At 46.4% G+C, this 18,548-nt stretch overlaps 1 protein-coding gene across 5 annotated transcripts in view; it reads left to right on the top strand.

Annotated features, from left to right (window-relative positions):
* The window catches only part of DTX2 (deltex E3 ubiquitin ligase 2), a 755,107-nt gene that overhangs the window by 693,078 nt on the left and 43,481 nt on the right, over positions 1–18,548 (top strand). For all 5 annotated transcript variants that reach the window (XM_078679655.1, XM_078679656.1, XM_078679654.1 and 2 more), the window contains one exon: positions 647–736. In XM_078679655.1, the coding sequence (XP_078535781.1) occupies positions 647–736 (90 nt within the window). The remainder of the gene's footprint in view (positions 1–646; positions 737–18,548) is intronic.

Genomic DNA, 18,548 nt, shown 5'->3' on the forward strand with positions numbered 1-18,548 from the left:
TTTAAAGCCATCCATACGTCCATCATGGACGTATCCGAATATTGATTTTCGGTCACATAGGGAGTGTAACTGTGCCCACTTACTGGTGTAACGCCCACTCCTCCTAGGAAAGGCCATTGCTTTAGTATGGCTTTACAAGGTTAGGAATCTGTGGGTAGAAGTAGGCTTCAGAAGAGTAAATTACTTCTCTTCAGTAACGCGCCTCAGGTTAACTATGAGAACGAATAGAGCACCCACCTCTGTAAAGTGGACTTTTTGGGCTTTAATAAGGTTCCAAATTAGATTCACACACTATCAGTGCTCTGTGTGTCAATCTTGCTCCCTGTCTGAGTATGCGGAAAGAAACTAAAGAATACATTGATGATAGCGTAAAGGGGTGGAGCCCCAATGTCACTCTTTGTGGTCATGTTAGAGGCTGGACGGATCACATCAGAAGCCAGTGACGCCCACCTGCCAGTGCACATGACGTATTGCAAGAGTTTCCGAATCCATTGTGACACTATGGGAGTATCGCAAGATTAGGAATCTGCAGTTAGTGTATTCACCAGAATAAGGTTTACTGAAGGTAAGTAACTTCTTCTTACACTGTAGGTATAAAAAAAAAAGCATGTCTTTTAATTGGTCTGTTGCTCTTGTGCTTTTGCAGGGTCCAGAACATCCCAATCCTGGAAAACCATACACAGCCCGAGGCTTCCCCCGCCATTGCTACCTACCTGCCAGTAGTAAGGGTAGACTAGTAAGTGTGCTTTTCGTTTTTATTTCATTCATGTAATTTGATTTTTAGCTTTGTATGAGTTTTTTTAAGTTGGGACCCTCTCTTTTATGCAGCCAAAAGAAAACCTTAAAGTGATTGCTCTTCAGTTTTTTTCTTCCGGCAAGGTTTAATCTTGGTCACAAATTACTTGTATTTCCTGATTTTACATTTCTGCTTGTTCACCATTTCTTCATAGTTGTTTTGTTAAACATCTACTTATCTTAACTCCTTAACACTAGTTGGTGGTGTTGTTGTTGCCCAGTTGCAGAGAGCTATTCTCATATATACCATTAGAGATCCTCCTCATAATCATACTTCATGTTACTGTAGGCTTCCAGATTATTTTTAGCATTTCTACATGGGATTAAGTATCTCTGTTTCTGCGAGACCTCTTGTGATGGACATTTCAGAAGGGGACTTGAAGCCCTGCCCCTCATTTTCATTGGAAGGCGTCATTGTTTATGGTAAACGGTGGCCTTCCATTGAAAATGAGACTTCTTTGTTGCCTCCCTTTCGCCTTTTGATCCGGCCCATCCGGACTGGATCGCCTGCTTCACGGCTGTTGTGAAGCAATTTCTTATCTCATAGAGGCCTGTTATATAAACAAGCCTGTTGAGATCCAGTCCAGATAGGCCGTCCCAAAAGGAGACCGGGCGCGCGTGTTTATTTTTGCATCGCGCTTTCTGTTTAAAGTGAAAGCGCAATGCAAAAATAAACAGCGGCTGCCTTCCCACAATGGCGAGCGCTTGTTATGATTGTGTGTGTGTGCACTTCAATTTGAGTTGCACACTTAGCGAAGATTTGTGAATGACTTGAACCGTCTTGTAACAACTTTGTGTGAATGCAGTTAGGCTTGTGCTGTCCCTGCGCTCTCGCCGTGTTTACCACCACAATAGCTACACTGGAGGTACAGATCCGCGCAGTCAGTCTCCTCCCATTCCCTCGCCCAAGGTGGCTTGTTTGCGAGGGTGGCTGGTGGGGGATGGGCCAGGTGAAGGCCTTGTGCAGTCCACTGCTCAGCCGTTCTTCCAGGTGAGCGCCGGAGTCCTCACAGCGCCCAGTACAGCACCAGCCTCTTTACCCCGCACTAGCACCCTGCCAGTGAAGCGTCGCAGCGCTCCCTCTCGGCCTCCAGGCGCCTGCGTCTCACCAGGACCCGAAACGGGTCCTCAAATGGACCTGAAGGGTGGGTTGCTCAAGTTCATCTGGCACGCCTTCGCGGCACTGGACCTGGAGAAGAACGGCAAGGTGTCCAAATCCCAGCTGAAGGTAAAGGTGGCGGAGGGAGGAAGCTGGTACGTGCACCGGCGCTGCAGGGAAAGGCCACACCCAGTACAGGGAAAACTCAGCAGGAAATCTTCAGGTCGCATAAGTAAAAATTACTGTGAGTAACCGGGCATACAACAGGAGAAACCCAAAGAAGCATACAGCATCAGACCAAGGTCAAGCACATTAAATCCCACCAGTTTCATATATTTTTATAATACGCAGCTACTTCCAGCATCCGCTGCTGAGGGTTGTCAATTACAGAGAAAGTCCACAAAAAAGGAACTCTAAGTGAAGTCAATCAGGAGACTAGCGCTATCCAAAAATCTTTTCTTTATGTATGTAGTTTGGTTAAAACCATCAAACAGCCAACGCGTTTCATTCCCTAGTGCCACGGGAACTTCGTCAGGACTTACTCGAAGTATAACAGGCCATGTACCACATAAGCGCAAATCAGATTATCATCAGGGTGCGAGGTCTCCAAATTAGTCTTTTCGTACGTATATTCCAATCAAGTCTCAAGTGTAGTCCACTCTTTAAAAATGTCAATATCACAGACTTATAATGTTGTCTGGACACTTTGCCGTGGTTCCCCTGGGTTCGTAACGTCAATAAGTAATCCCTCCAGTATAAGAAACCCCAGAGCGCACGTAATGGTCCTCCGATATGAACGAAAGCTTGTAAGGAATCGTCTGTAAAGAATATTCCTTTGGATAGAATCAATGTAGTCGGGGAATCCGAAATAAGGAGTCCCAGGACGCACACTAGTCTTTAGCTTCAAGAAGGCGGCTTTTTCAATTGCAAGGGTCCTAAAAGGCAGGTAAACCAGAGAATCTCAGGATACACAAAGGTCCTATATTGTCATCGGAGGTTCCTAAATGGCATATTATCCAAAGAGCTCCGTCACATCCTATTTTCAAGCGCAACAGGTGAATATATGACGTTACAACGAATTCCGTTGCAACGCATGCCTTTACCACGCATGCGTTACAACGGAATTCGCATTACATTTACCACAATTACTAGCGTGGTGACGTCATACGTCGTTAAGAGAAAGCGGAAGTTTATTTTCCGTTTTCTCTTAAACGACGCTGATACCCGACGTGGCTTCAGGTGAGTTTCTTTTTTGGGGGGGAGACCCCCCTTTTTTTTTCTTTTTACCTTTACCACATATACCTTTACTACAAACCTTGTAGTAAAAGTATGCGTGGTAAAGGCTTTCGTGTTAACCACGCATGCGTTGTACTGCATGCGTGGTTAACGATTTCGTTGTAAAGGCTTCGTTGTAATGGCCGTTTCCCCAACAGGTCCCTGCCTTTATGCCGGTCATCATGCCCTCTGACCATTTGGTGTGCATCCACAGTCGAGCTGCAACAGTGCCCGGCCTCTGCCACCATTTGCCCTGTGCCCCTGCAGATCTCCAGTAACGCACCTTGCTCGTTACCGCTACCTTGCTGCCCCTGCAGAGTCCCGTTACAGCACAGTCTCTTTAGCACTTGCTGTGAGTCCCCGGTAGAGCTCTATTAATGCCCAGTTTCTGTCACAGTTTGCCTCGTCCCAGCAGGTCTACGTTAATGCCCAATCTCTGTCCCCACTACCTTCCGCCTCCCTGCAGCCTTCAGTGAGTGCCCACTTTGTCACCTCCTAACAATATAGATGTACGCGTTTACTCGAATTAGATTCCCGAGGTATGAATAAGCGCTCTTCTTCATCTGCACCCCCTTGTATTGCTCAGGTATTCTACTTTCTCAGACCTCTCGTTCACCTACTGAACCATACCATAGTCTGATGCAGTTAAACACCTTTCATACACAAACACAATATCTGTTTTCCTGTCGCTCACGGTGCAGTGAGCAGGGACACACGTGTGGGCATACCTGTCTCATGTAGGGCGTCCGCTGCAACGACCCCTAACGCCCTAAGCAATCACCAGAGATTAAATGAAGCACTTCTTCTGCCATCTTTTTTTGTTGCATACCCCAATTCTGCCAATATGAGCTCTGTTAATAAGAGGCACTACGGTAAGGATACCGAGTTTGCTGACCCCATAATCATAGCCTAAGCTTTCAGTTTGTGACTCGTAGATCATCTCCTATGTCCACAGCACAGTGTCTTGCTCGCTTAGCCATCTGGTTGCCTTTTCAGCTGCAGAATTCCTTGACTTGTCAAAATTATGCACACTGCCGGTCTGTCCCTCCTGAAGACCAAAAAGACCATAGCACTACCTCGAGGGCAGAGGGGTTATAGAGGAAGTGTCTAAGACCACAACATAAGCACCTTCCTTCAGAGATTGCTCACCTCCGCTATTTGCTGGATGCTTTTGTCAGAAGTTTCAGATATCCTGTCTGCAAGTGGCCTTGATTCTGTGTCCTAGCCGAGTGCAGACAGAGTAGCTCCTGCAGGGAAATATTTATTTGCTGAAAACAGTTTCTTAGGCGCTATATTTGTGGTTGGCCACTGGTGCAGGGGCAGTTGGGTTTTGAGAGCCTCGCGCCTCACCAGCCCCCGCAGGACCGGGAACTGCTGCTGTGTGAAACATTTTCTGAGGCGCTACCTTTGTGGGAGTTCACTGGTGCAGGAACTGATAGAGAATTATAGTCCTTTGCCTGCAGGGAGAGGATACGGTCGTGAAATAGTAACATAAGTTGGCGTCCACTGGTGGCGAGTGATGCATATTCAGAATCTCAGATGATAGAGATCCTGCTGTATCTTAGGCGCTACATTAGTGGGAGTTCACTGGTGCAGGCCTCATTAGTGTTTATAGCCCATTGCCTGCAAAGAAATGCTGCAGTGCTAAACGCTGTATCCAAGGCGCTACATTTGTGGATGTCCACTGAGGCAAGTACTAACCAGCATTTGCAATGCAATAGGTCTCGAATTTACACGAGTTTGAGCGGTTGACATTGCAAATAACATTGCCTTTTTATATTTGTTTTCGTTTTAAAAAGATAAATAAAAGGCATTGTCATTTACAATGCCAATAGCTTTAACTTGTGTAACTGCGAGACCTTTTGCATTGCAAATGCTTGTTTAATTTGTTACCAAGTAAATTTGTTTAATTATACTTTTTTTACAAAAACAGTAAACCACAGTGTGGAAAGAAAAGGCAGCCTACTAACATATGCAACTTTATCAGGCCTTAATAGCTAATTGTCCAAACCATCAAATTTGGTCACATTCCAAACAAAATACAAGTTAATTACTTAGAATAAATGTAATTTGTTTGTGTATGTTTTATACTGTCTAGTGATTAGTATATAAAGGTACATAGGTGCAGTTAGAACATTTACTTTATTTTTATTAAAATTTGTATATAACCCACAAAGTGAACAAAAATACCATCATCGTTTGTCTGTATTTGACTTTTCATCTGAATAGTAGCAATATACCGTAGGATAGGCTATGGTATTAATAAGAGAAATCAAAAACCATTAGGCAATGCACAATTGAAATAGGCAAGATTGGGACTAGGACACCCGTAAACTATTGTAAGGGGTAACCATGCAACATTTACAATTGAAATATCCTGTTATGCACTCACAATATGGCAACTCAGAAGGTACTTGTGTTGCATTTAACTAACTAGAACTCTCTTAATATGTTTAAGCTTTGGATGATTATAGCCTGTCAGAAATTGTGCAGGTTTAACCTGACCAACTGTCTTATTAGCAGGTTCTTGTGTTCCACCCGGGAGATCCTCCTTTGTTACTGGGAACCAGCAGCAGCCACTATGGTTTAAAGATGACACTGGTTCATTATGCTACATCCATTTCTCTTTAACACATAACATTTTGGAGGGTGACCGTGTCTGGAGCTCTTGATTAAATGAACCTTGGTTACAGCCTTGTTGTGTAATGAAGACTGATCAACAAGGAATTCAATCCTGAACGCATCCTGTTTAAAACGGGGCAGAGTTCCTATTGTAAACAATCCGAGGCTCCTTCTCTAGACTATCATCGTTGGTCAGTGTATGTTCTGCTACGCGATATTATTTTATATTTTCAGCCAAATAATCGATTTTACACTTATTGTCAAATTATGTTAGTACACTGGTATAAGAGGGTCTGCTCTGTGCATCTCTTTTAGGGCTATGCTGCACCTACAGACCTCTATTATTTCAATGCTGAAGGTCCTATGGAACAGCCATTTTTCAGCTCTGGTGACCGTTGTGCTCATGACCTCAAGAGAGATATTAGTTTGTATATGGGATATGTAGGCTTTTACAAACTGCTGCACAGTTGCCCACTCAAAACCCCCTTCAGGTGCATTAACTTCCTTGTGGAAAGTTTAGCCATTCATCACAACTTCTTTACTTATATTCACAAAGATCGGGTCTACATTTGTATCATCTGACTGGGGAGACTGGATCAACATGAACATCAACTATTATAATATTGTCTTATGTACCTTGCAAAGGTCTGCCCTCCTGAGAGAAAAAATAGCATGCAGTGTAGGAAAGTAATTGTGTCGTAAGATTAAGAAGCATTGTTTAAAAGCACCCCCTCATCATTTTAGACACCAGTCAAGTGAATGGAGATCAGTTTTAAAATACTCCTGTAAGTTTTATATAAGAGAGATCGTCTATATAGGTATAAATACCAAGAATTGGAAGTAGACTGAAAAATAAAATGCAAAAACTACAATTTGGCACAATCATTTGATACCAAATATTCAGTAGTATAGCTATCCTTTTATAAAGTGCATGGTTTATGCGACTGATACAAAGTATTAATCTCTAATCTGGTCATCCATGAGAATAATGCACAGTTTTGTCATCAATTATGTCATTTCAGATATTGGAGTTATGTTATCAATGATCTTATAGAACATGTCATGAGTGATGTAATATGTGAGGTAATTTCAGTGCATGATGAGGACAGAAGTTATAGTTACTGTTAGAAATGGGGATCTTTAGTTGGCAGACGTAGGTACTTTTGTCCAAATAGGGATCCTTGTTTCTAATGAGGGTCAGGGAGATACACACTTTGGATAACCCCTGCTCACCCCTTGTTAGCTTGGCACGAGCAGACTGGCTTATCCCAAAGACAAAGTGTAAAATATTTGTACCGACACTAACACAGTGAAAACACCACAAATGGACACCACACCAGCTTAGAAATATAAAATATCTGTCGAGGCATGTGAGCTGTAGATTTTATGCTGTGCATAGTTTGCCATCTAGTGTTAGGTCTGGATGTTTGATCTTTATTATTCTTCAAAGAAGTTTTTCCAGTAACGAGGTAGGTGACTCCTCCTTTTGGTGATAGTGCGCATGGGCATTGACTCTATTGTTAGATTGTTTTTTCCCGCCATCTGGTTCGGACGTCTATCGTTGTGCTCCGGTTCCACACCGTTCCTTCGGTTTCCCTCGGTACGCAAGATACCCTCGACGTATTGTTTTTTATCATGTCTCCCTGTCTATCGCTTATCGTAATTACTTAAAATAATCTTTCGAACGGAAAGTTCGTGGAAGGCTGTCAGGCCTACCTGCGTCGGGTCCACCTGCAGGCGATGGAATGAACTTACTTAAAATTCTGCCCTCGGTGCCACCCGAAATACCAGCGCACCAACTCACACGAAGTGTGTAATCTGTGTTGGTCCCCCGAACACAGAGAACAAGACTGTGACTCGTGTCTGGCTGTCCGCTCCAAGAAAACAATTTGCGACCGTCGGGCTCAACATCGCAACATTCAGAGTCAGTACACAAGCTCCATTCCAGACATCTTCGAGTCAGACGAAGAGGCGGGCGAGGCCATGGGAACCAATGAGCAGCAGAAGCCGGTCGATATCTCATAATTTGAATCCGACCAAGAGGAGGACATCCCACATGGTCAACGTACCATGAGTACACCTCCCCCCTCATCACAAGGGACAATTTCAATTGAAAAGAATGCTCTGGTCCAAGCCGCGCCCTAGGGCCCCGGTCGACACAGAGATCATGCTTCCAACGCCCTACCCTCTGTCTCTGCACCAAAGTCTTATCAAAAAACCTTCCGGCTCCGAAAAGACTCCCTCCAAGCCCATTTCGGAGCCCAAACCTTCGGGTCAAAACAAAAGTCTGGCACTGACCTCCATCTTTCGGCCCCAAAAAAATCGTCAGATTCGGAGACATCAACGGTTTCGACTCCGGCACCGAAAATGTTGCAGAGCCTGTGAATTGGGGTGAGACCGGGAAAACTGCATGGACATAGAAAATTGTGCCAGAGTGGGATCAAAGAGATCGATACCCAGGACTGGGGAGATCTGCCTGCTGACATGGAGAGCAATAGATGACTTATGTGAGAAATGACTAAATAGGGAGTGCCAGAAAAGAAGCAGTGCTCCAGGGAATGTGCCCCAGGGGTGTGGCGCACCAAGGCAGAACAAAGTTCTTGGCTAATGAGGCGGCTCCTCCTCGATGGTAGGCTGTTGGTGAGGATATAGCTGCACTTAATACTCCCTGGGTTCCCTGATGCGACGGAGATATATATAGGCAGAAAACCCCTAAAGCTACGTGAATTGTACGCTGAAATCCTTGTTTGTGGAGTTGCTAGGAGGAACTCTGAGAACAGAGCTGCCATTGCCAACCCCGCAAAGTGCTTGTGTCTGACATTAGAGGAGGATGAGGAAAAAAGATGGATTATTGATCAGCGACTAATCCCTGCTCCATTACAATTTTTTAAATTTTTTTTATTGTTAATCCATGATCGCACAAAAGTCACAATACAGTACATCAACCACTTGTTCCATATACTTAATTTCATACATAGTACACAACCTACATCGAGAAGAAAAGAAACAGGAAAAAGAAAGCAAAGGACCATCCGTTGTTCATACTACTTACCAACTTGTGACTTAGGAATTCATTTCTAGTGTTTACCACTGTAAATCAATGAGATTGAATTGATATTACAAATATTTGTGGCCAGGTGCCAACAGAGCTGGAATTGTATGACCAGTCTTTAATAAGCCATTGAAACACTTACTCTATGTCACCAATTTGATGCTTTCACTTCACCCTTTCCTATCACTCTTGCACGTCCTTGGACACACTACTTTCCTTTGTACCGATCTTTGTTAAAAAATCCAGTAGTAAAACATACAACTGAGGTAACAAGATGGAGTGACTTATTAAACTCTATCTCTCAAAAACATTTGTCTTTTTTTCGTCGGTTGTTGCATACATCTAATAGTAGGTGGTTGATTGATACGACATGAGCCAATTGTCTAAAGGTTCCAAAAAATGTAAATAATGATTGCAAGTATATATTTATTTCATGTATGAGCATTAGTTTCGGACCATTGTTTTTGATACCATATAGAACCCATGTCTATGACCAGATATTGGGTCACCCCATTTTTGATAATCACCATTACAATTAGTGGCACATTTAAAAGCAAGATGTGTAAAGGCACTTTATGGCCTGGCCCTACCATTTAAGAGCAGGCAGCAAAATAGCAAAAGACATTGTTCCACAGTGCAACGGGGAGAACTGGGAAGATATCCTATTGAGTACCGGTGAATCAAAAATCAAAGCTGTTAAAATAACAATCTCTAGTCCGTTAGTGACAGCCTCTAAAGATCTGACTCTTCTGGGACGGCACTGGGAGGAACAACTTGATAGTTCTTTTTGCATTGACCAGATTTTTTCATACATCACCATACACCAACTAGTTTCGGAAGCAGGACAGAAAAGACTGTATAGCACAATATATAGTTTGTAAAGGAAGAGTCCTCCTAACAAGTGAATCATCTTCTCTTAATCTTCTTTCTCTGACTGAATGCAGTGAGGGAGAGGTCGCATGCCACCAAATACCACATTCAGAAAAAGATGTCCAGCTTTATTTTCTTTCATCTGCTGCACCCGTTGATATGTGCCCAGTCCCAAAATCCCCATGTCCCTCCAGCACACCAAAGATCATGATGCTTACAAAGGATCTTCTCTTAACCAGCCTCCAATCATTCAAAAATACAATCAGATAAGAGATCAAAGTAGATATGCTAAAAAGTCTGACAGACCTGAAATCCGATCTAAGCACTAAAGTTGCTTCAGTCAGGGATGATTCTGTAGTCCCTGATAGAGACATCTAATCACAGATTCTTCACCTTTGGAATATTTCCCAGGCATCACACTGGATCTGGAAACCCTTCCATAGTACTCCTGCGTGCTGGAAAGTGGAGCCGTGCACCTCCTCACTAATACCATTCTGCTCTTTAAGTGATGTGTGGGGCCATTATAGGCACCACACCTGCGCGCTGTTGTCAGTTTCTTTTTTCTGTGACTCTAGACATGGATCCATAGCTTGTCTCATTTCTCAGAGACTGCTTTTTGGTGATTTTCATTTATTTATTTTTCTTCATACATATTTATTTTTCTTCATCTCAACCATGTGCAAGCGATGTCCCCTCTCCTAAGAGGACCGGATTTAAACACTCTACGAACTGTCGCACACTGATGTCTGTGACAGCTCCCCACCAGGTTTGCCTGTGGTTTCTGGGGTCAAGCCATGACTCAAAGACATGCGAGGACTACGTGTCAGTGAAATGAAGGCCATTAGGGAATCCAATACAAAACTATCACCAAGCACAGGAAGACTCCGCACTGGGATTCATGACCGCACAGAGGAGCAGATCAAGGACTTAAGGACAAAACAGAAAAGTCTGATGTCTGCTCCCTATCAAAACTGAAGAAAGCAATGAAAATGCTCAAAGACTAGGAACATCCAATATACACCAGGCTCAGTGCTGATAGAAATAATAATCCAGAATCTCAGGATTGGGACCAGCTAGGAAAATAATTAGTTATTTTTTGTTGTTATTAAAATCCAATTAAATGGAACGGTAGAGACACCCTAACAAGAGGTGAGAGACATGGAAAGAGCCCATAGCCAGGACCCCTCTGATGCAAATGCTCACCTATTGCAACTAAAAAAACAGGAGTATAGGGAATATTTTTGGGAGGCAGCGAAAACACATCTCTCCAAGACACAACACACCGTCTATGAAAGCAGGAACAAAGCTGGCAGGCTTTTGACCTGGCTTGACCTGGCTTGACAAAAAAGAGAGGGCAGAGAGGTGGATTGCAGAGCTTCAACTTTCAACGGGAGATGTTACTCACAACACATAGTAGACTTACTAGCGCACCATTATGAACAGATTTACACCTCCACACTCAGTTACTCAATCGAATGCGGAGGAGTTCCTCCAAGATATTAAACTCCCCAGACTAAATGAAGCAGAGTCCCAATCCTTGGAGGTAGAGCTTTCACTGGAAGAAATTGCAACGACAATTGGTAATCTGCAGTCAGGGAAGGCACTGGGGCCAAGTGGAATCCCAGTCGAGTGGATCAAACGTAACGCGTCAACACTCACAACGCACATTATGGCAATGTATGTTGCCAGCTTGGAAAAGGGGGAACTAACACGTGACCAGAGGACGGCAACGATAGTTGCCATCCATAAACCCGGTAAACCCGTGCTGGAATGTTCCTCATACAGACCAATATCTCGTATTAATGCTGAGGCCAAGATATTGGCCAAGGCCCTGGCAAACAGGCTCACGCCGCACCTAGCAACTCTGATACATCCAGACCAATCCGGGTTCATGCCCTGGAGAAATACAGCTCTAAATCTCCGAAACCTTCATGACGTGCTGGGCCGTAGGCATACCATTCAAGAAGAGGTTATCGTGCTACCCTTAGATGCACGCATGACCTTCGACACAGTTGAGTGGCCCTTCCTCTTTGCTGTTCTTAGGAATCTAGGATTTGGACCGAAATTTTGCTCCAGGGTCCTGCTACTCTACACAGCTCCCATAGCTCATGTAGTAGCCAACTGACATAGATCGCAGGATTTTCCATTAAATCGCAACACGAGACAGGGCTCCCCGCTGTCGCCCCTTCTCTTTGCCCTAGTGTTGGAGCCTCTGTTGGCCTGGGTACGACAGGACCCGGTCATCCGAGCACTTAAACGGACTGAGGACTATGAAGACCGCATATCTTTATATGCAGACGATATCCTTTTATACATGGCCTCTCCCAGACATTCGCTGTCCAGTCTGTTAGACATCTGTGGCACCTATGGACATTGTTCAGGATATACGATCAACTGGACGAAATCAGTGCACTATGTACTGATGGGTCTCTCCCACCCCCCCCCCCCCCCCCCACCCCCACACACACACTTCTCCTGGATGACTGTTTAGTAACAATAGTGGAGGACACCTTTAAATATTTAGGGATTCCCCCCCACCCCCTGACACCACCATACTTGAAGCCTCCCCACTTGAGGACAGGCTACTGAAGGACTATATGGATAAAAAGGCGATATCCCTCACATATCAGAAAATTGTCAATAACATGCCAGTCCTGATCACAAAGCTTAAAAGCAAATGGCAGGCAGACTTAGGTGAATTAGATGAGTGGCACAAGGCGCTGGTGTCCCCTAGAGAGGTAGCAATCACATCTCCTACAACTCAAGATTCTTCATAGGATTTTTTACACCAGAACTACCCTCTGTAAGATCCGAAGAACAGACAACCCGCTCTGCTTCCGAGAATGTGGGGAGGTTGGCACGTTTTTCCACACAATATGGACTTGCCCTGCGATAGCGTCGTACTGGGGGGCAGTCATGTCCCTCATCACGAGGGTCAGCGAGAACCGGGTTCCTAGGGAGCCCAAATTCTGTCTACTTGACATCTGGGAAGCGACAGCCCTGAACTCAACACTTCAGACCTGGGCCTCTGTAGGTATCATGATAGCCAAGAGAAATATTGCAAGTCACTGGGTTGGGGTAACTGCCCCCACTTTAACAGACTGATGTAACGACATGGACACTCTCATGGTGGCAGAAAAGATGGTATATGTTCACAAGGGGTGTCCCAGAAAATGGATTAAAAAATGGGGGAGCTGGAGTACTTACAGAGGGGATATTTGCGAACTACCCGTAATAACCCAAGAACTTGAATAATAGACCGTGACAACCAGTGATGTATTAATAATGGATAAGTAACAGATCAATGTATGCCTTTTCTTAGCATTTATGGAAGGTATCACACTATGCGCGATAATTGCAGGAGCTCCAGGGTAGGGGATCTCTGCATCGGACAATATCCCTCGTTAAACCCGCCATCCACCCATTTCCCTCGACCTACAAGCATCACTACAAGCAACTGGTTTGCATTAAGAAAAGAAAATATTTTCCACTCACCTGGACGACGCTCTACACTGCTACGACCGGGACCTTCCTGCCTCATCGACCCCCTCCTGGCTTGGGCACCTCGAGGACGCAGGCCACAGGCTCCTTCCTCCAGGACCTCGCCGCTAGCACTGGGTACCCGACGCTCCTCCTGGCCACTAACCGCCCAACGCTGTGATGCGCCTGCAGGGGTCCGGCTTGGATGGCCACGGAGACTTTAACATCGGGTCTGTGCTTTCTATCAAAGACTGTGATTTATGTGCACCACGTCGCCTCTGGGATGCAGCTCTGCACCGATTCAGCCGCACTGAAGTCTTTCCCAGCTCCATGCCGCCTCCCTGCCGAGGAATGTGCCGCTCGTTATCTCCTCCTGCGGTAGGCCAACGATAGACCTGCGACGGCTGACCCAGCTGCTAGTTTGCGTAGATCCCCATCGACCATCCACAGTGGCAGCATCTTTCTCATCGCCGCCGAGCGCCTGGGAGTTGCACGGCTCATCTCCACTTCCTGCGTGTATCTGCAAGGCGCCTCGGAACTTTCCAGTGCTCCCGCTCCATCCGTGGCTTGCCCAGTTCGCCGCCCAGTTCACCGCCACGAGGTTGGATGCTAATGACCCGACTGCCCGACCTACAGTAGATAGTGCGATGACCCCCTACCGGACATAATTGTTTATGGTGCGTTGATCCCCCACCGACACAAGGTGAGGCCTGCCTCTCTTTTGCTGCTTTGTCCCAGCTCAGCGCCTCGGAACAGGCATTGCTCCAGCTCTCCCTAACATGCCACAGCTCAACTGACCTTGGGAGATTTGACTTGCGAGATCGGCTGACGGGATTCCTAGCGGGGATTGCAGGCAGAGCTTTGGAACTCAGCACCGGCACCAAGTGAGGCCTCCCTTGCTTAGCCCAGCAATGCCCTAGTTGTTTGATTGTTTGGTCTCGAGAGAAGACACTTTCTGGGAGCGCTGATTTCAAATTGAGGGTTAAATGGTTATAGTGGCAGGGCAGGGTGGAATTCAGGAGCGAAGCAGCGCTGACATGAATGGAGTAGTAACGGCCGCACCGAAATTGCGTGATCCAACTAGCCTTACAAAATGGTGCCAAAGCCGACGACTTCTAGGCCCCTCAAGATGGATGCTTTGCCATTAGAATAACAGCGTCTCTTTTCTAAAGAAACACTCCTGATCTATTTTTCCTTTAAATTTTAAACTGCTCCCTTCCTTAGCCTGGAGCTCCACCTTGTGGCCTGTTTTTTAACAATGCACCAACCTTGAGAATCTGTACAGATTGATGACCCGGTACTTTTGATCCTGAACCTAGCGATCCTTATGCAACCTTCCCCCCTCTCCGCTCCTACTCTTTCCAGCTTCTGTCCTCTGTCCTCAGCCCTCACATGCCCTTGCCCTTTGTCCCCACCCTGTGTTTCTGTGAACCTTAGACAGACTTCCTTTCGTCTCTATGGTTGTCTCTTCCCTTATCCTCACTCTCTCTCCTCCCCTACCCCCCACTACTTTCTCTCGCCTTTCTCTCCTCCCCTAATTGTATTGCTGATTGTTTGATTTAATGTTTACTTGTTGATCTTCTTCTAGTATATTGTTGAACCACATTGTTGCACTTCCTGTCGTCTCTCCCATCGTCTCCTACCGCATCCTCCCTCTATTTAGGTCTCTCCCTCCCTCTTCTCTCAATGTTTTGAGACTGAACTATTTTGTCTGATGCCAGATGGAGCTACTTGGTTTAGCTATAGGGGAGATATGTTATATGATATGTTATATGAATATTTATTGCGCGCACAACTACTCAAGAGTATCCTGGCGCGAAGCATAACCACATAGAAGTCAGGGCTGAGCAGCAGAGCGAAGCAACTTTAATAGGCTATGTTAAAAAGATGGGTCTTAAGGAGCTTCTTAAAGCAGCCAAGGTCTCTGGTGTTCCTGAGAGTGAATGGGAGGGAGTTCCAGAGTGTGGCGGGTATAACCGAAAAAGATAGACCGCCCAGTCTGGTTCGCCAGAAGCGGGGAACTACCATCCTGCGTTGGGAAGCCGACCTTAGGTGGCGACTTGGGACATGGAAGGTCACTCTTTTCCTGAGGTAGGCAGGGCCTGTATCATGGAGGGATCGATGCGTGAGTACCAGAGCTTTAAATTGGACTCTTTGGGCCACCGGCAGCCAGTGAAGGGTAGCCAATTGATGTCTTATGCTGTTTCGTCTAGAGCTACCCAGCAGGAGTCTTGCGGCAGCATTCTGGATAAGCTGAAGTTTATTAACCAGAAAGGAAGGGGAACCTAGATACAAGGCGTTCGCATAATCCAGGCGGGACAATATAAGGGCCCTAGCGACCGTTTCTTTAGCTGGCTGGGGTAGGAGAGGAAAGAATCTACTCAGAGATCTGAGGGTCCCGAAGCAGGCACCCGTCAAACGCTTGATCTGCTCTGCGAACCTCAGATCTTCATTAAACCATATGCCCAGGTTCTTGGCTGGGCCACCTTCAGAGAGGGGACGGGGAAAATCAGGGGGCCAAATTAGTTCAGTGAATTGGCTTGGGAATTGACCATATAGTAAAATCTCTGATTTTCCCTCATTACACTTGAGTTTGGCATGAGCTAACCAGGTGAAAACGGCTGCCAGACATTTTTGTGCTACATCAGTTTCTAATGTCGAGTTGCCCCATGTAAACAGAAGCTGGGTGTCATCGGCGTAGGCCATAATTTTTGCACCCAGCTCCTCGGCCAGGTAGATCAACGGGGTCATATAGATGTTAAAAAGAAGTGGGCTCAATGTAGAGCCCTGTGGGACCCCGGTCTGAACAAGCCTGGCCGAGGAAGAGTACGGGGGCATCCAGACTTGCTGATAGCGGGAGTCCAGAAAGGATTCCAGCCAGAACCACACAGCCCCAGTGATACCAATCTCGGTGAGGCGAGCCAGGAGGAGTCGGTGAGGAACCGTATCAAAGGCGGCAGAGAGGTCCAATAAAATTAGCGCCGCTCTGCCACCCTTGTCCGTGCACTCCCTAATGGCTTCCACCACCTCCACCAAAGCTGTCTCAGTGCTGAAGGATGACCTAAAGCCCGACTGGGCTGGATGAAGCGCACCAGACTCCTCAACAAAAGCGTTCAGCTGCCGAAAGACAACCTTTTCGCAGACTTTCGCCAGTGCCGGGAGCAGGGAGATGGGGCGGTAGTTAGCTGCAGTAGCGGGGTCTGCCGAAGGTTTCTTCAGGAGAGGCAAGAGTTTGGCTTGCTTCCACTGCTTAGGTACCACTGCCGATTTTAGAGACCAATTGATCAAAGTTGTGACCTCAGGGCCTACACAGTCTGCTACTCCTGCCAGAACTCTTGCCGGGCAAGGATCTGAGGGGGAGCCTGATTTTAAAGATTTTAGAAGTGTTAGGATGTCCAATTGATCCACCCTAGTGAATTCGGTGAGGCAGCTACTAGCGGGGGCGCTAGGTGCCAGCTCCGGGGGGTGTGAGACAGCAGTACTCAGAGCTAATCCCTCTTCAATAAGCCTGATTTTATTAATAAAGAAAGAAGAGAGCTCCTCACACCATTCGGCGGAAACCGGGATTTTTTTATGCTCCGCTATAGGTGAAAGAAAGCTTTGAACTATAGCAAAGATTTCTTTATCATTGTTATCTGCTTTTTGGATCCTAGCCGCAAAGTAAGCACCTTTCGCAGTCTTAACTGCTGTGTAGTATTCTCTTTGGGCTGTACGGAGGTCTGCTTTAGTTTGTGGAGAGTATGCAACCCTCCAGAGCCGCTCGAGTTTTTTGCAGGACCTTTTTAGTTCTTTTAATGCTGGCGTATACCAGGGTTGGGAAGGTGGCACGCGTTGGGAAATGTTCCGAGCCGGTTTGGAAGCACTCTCAACCCCCCGACTGACCCAGCTGTTGAAAAGATCCACTTGGCCTTCTAGGTCGGTGGACCGGTCGATTTGGGAGTGCGTGAGGGCTTCCACCAGTCCAGGAATATTAATTTTTCGTGCTAAGGGGCCTGACTGGGTGGGAGGGTGGTGGGATGACAGTGTCACATGCCAGGAGAACATAATCACAGCATGGTCAGACCAGGTAACTGGCTGGGGATCTTTGAGGACCAAAGCAAAATTGGAACAAACCAAGTCCAGCACGTGACCTAGTGAGTTGGTTTAGAAACCCACTGAGTTAGGTGCTTTAAGGCCAAGAGGTCTTGAAGACCCAATGTGTCCGAGGAGCTAACGGAATCTAGATGAATGTTAAAATCTCCTAGAAGGAGAAACCTTCGGAACCGTAATACACGGTCCGTCAAAGTGTCACCCAAGGAGGTTAGGAAGGAGCTGATCGGCCCCGGCGGTCTGTATACCAAGGTCCCTCCGAGAGTAAAATGGGGAGAGAGAGTAAAGGAGAAGTCAAGGACTTCACCATCCAGCACACTCAGAGATTTGTCACAGGAAAAAGCCCATGTATCTCTGAATATAACAGCAGTGCCGCCCCCTCTACCTGAGGAGCGATCGGCTCTGGCCAGACGATATCCGCGTGGCACTGCTAGTGCAACCACTGGGGCACATGAGTCGCTTAGCCACGTTTCTGTGATGAATAACATGTCTAGGTTGTTGTCTCTAATGAGCTCGAATACATTCTCTGCATGTTTCACCATAGAACGGGCATTTATAAGAGCTGCCTTGATAGGATGCTCATTCTGCTTTTTGGAAGATGAATGAGATAGGCATGAGGGGAGGTGAAAGTTACAGACCTTACAATCCCATATGGTGTCAGAGCTCAGCGAGCACCTCTGCAGACCCACATGAGAACCAGGGTTCAGGGAGATCAGGGTGTCGCGGCTGTAAGACAGGGGACTCAAGATGTCTAAGGGAGTAAGGGCAGCCGGGCCGGCACTAGGCACGGTCCAGGCGCGGACGAGCGCAGACGGGCTTGACTTATGCGCGACTTCGGCGCGCCCGCCCGCTGCGCCCCCACCAGCACATGCTGATAAATAAAAAGATTAGGGGTAGCGGGAGGCGCGGTCACCTGTCTCCGCCCTCCGGCTTGCTGTAATGTCCCTGATTGGTCCGCCTACCTCCCCATGAGCTCTCCACTCAATCGGCACCCAGCCGTGGTGGAACGGAGCTCGGGATTCGGCGACCAAAGTAAGTGATGAATCGGAGGAGCAGCCTAACTCGCTGACTTCCTCGTGAATATGAGCCAATAAGCAGCGCGGGAGACAAGAAACACAATAGTAATCTAATAATAGGAGGAGCAGCCTAACTCGCTGTCGTCCTCTGTACAAAGAATAAAATTGTGCAAACAAGCAATGGCAGGTTTAAAAATCTTGTCACGCTACAAACATAAACATCAGGTTTTAAAATTAAGCTGGATAAGCT

This window comes from Lissotriton helveticus, chromosome 3_1 (genome assembly GCF_964261635.1).
Source record: "Lissotriton helveticus chromosome 3_1, aLisHel1.1, whole genome shotgun sequence".
NCBI classification, from domain to species: Eukaryota; Metazoa; Chordata; class Amphibia; order Caudata; family Salamandridae; genus Lissotriton; species Lissotriton helveticus.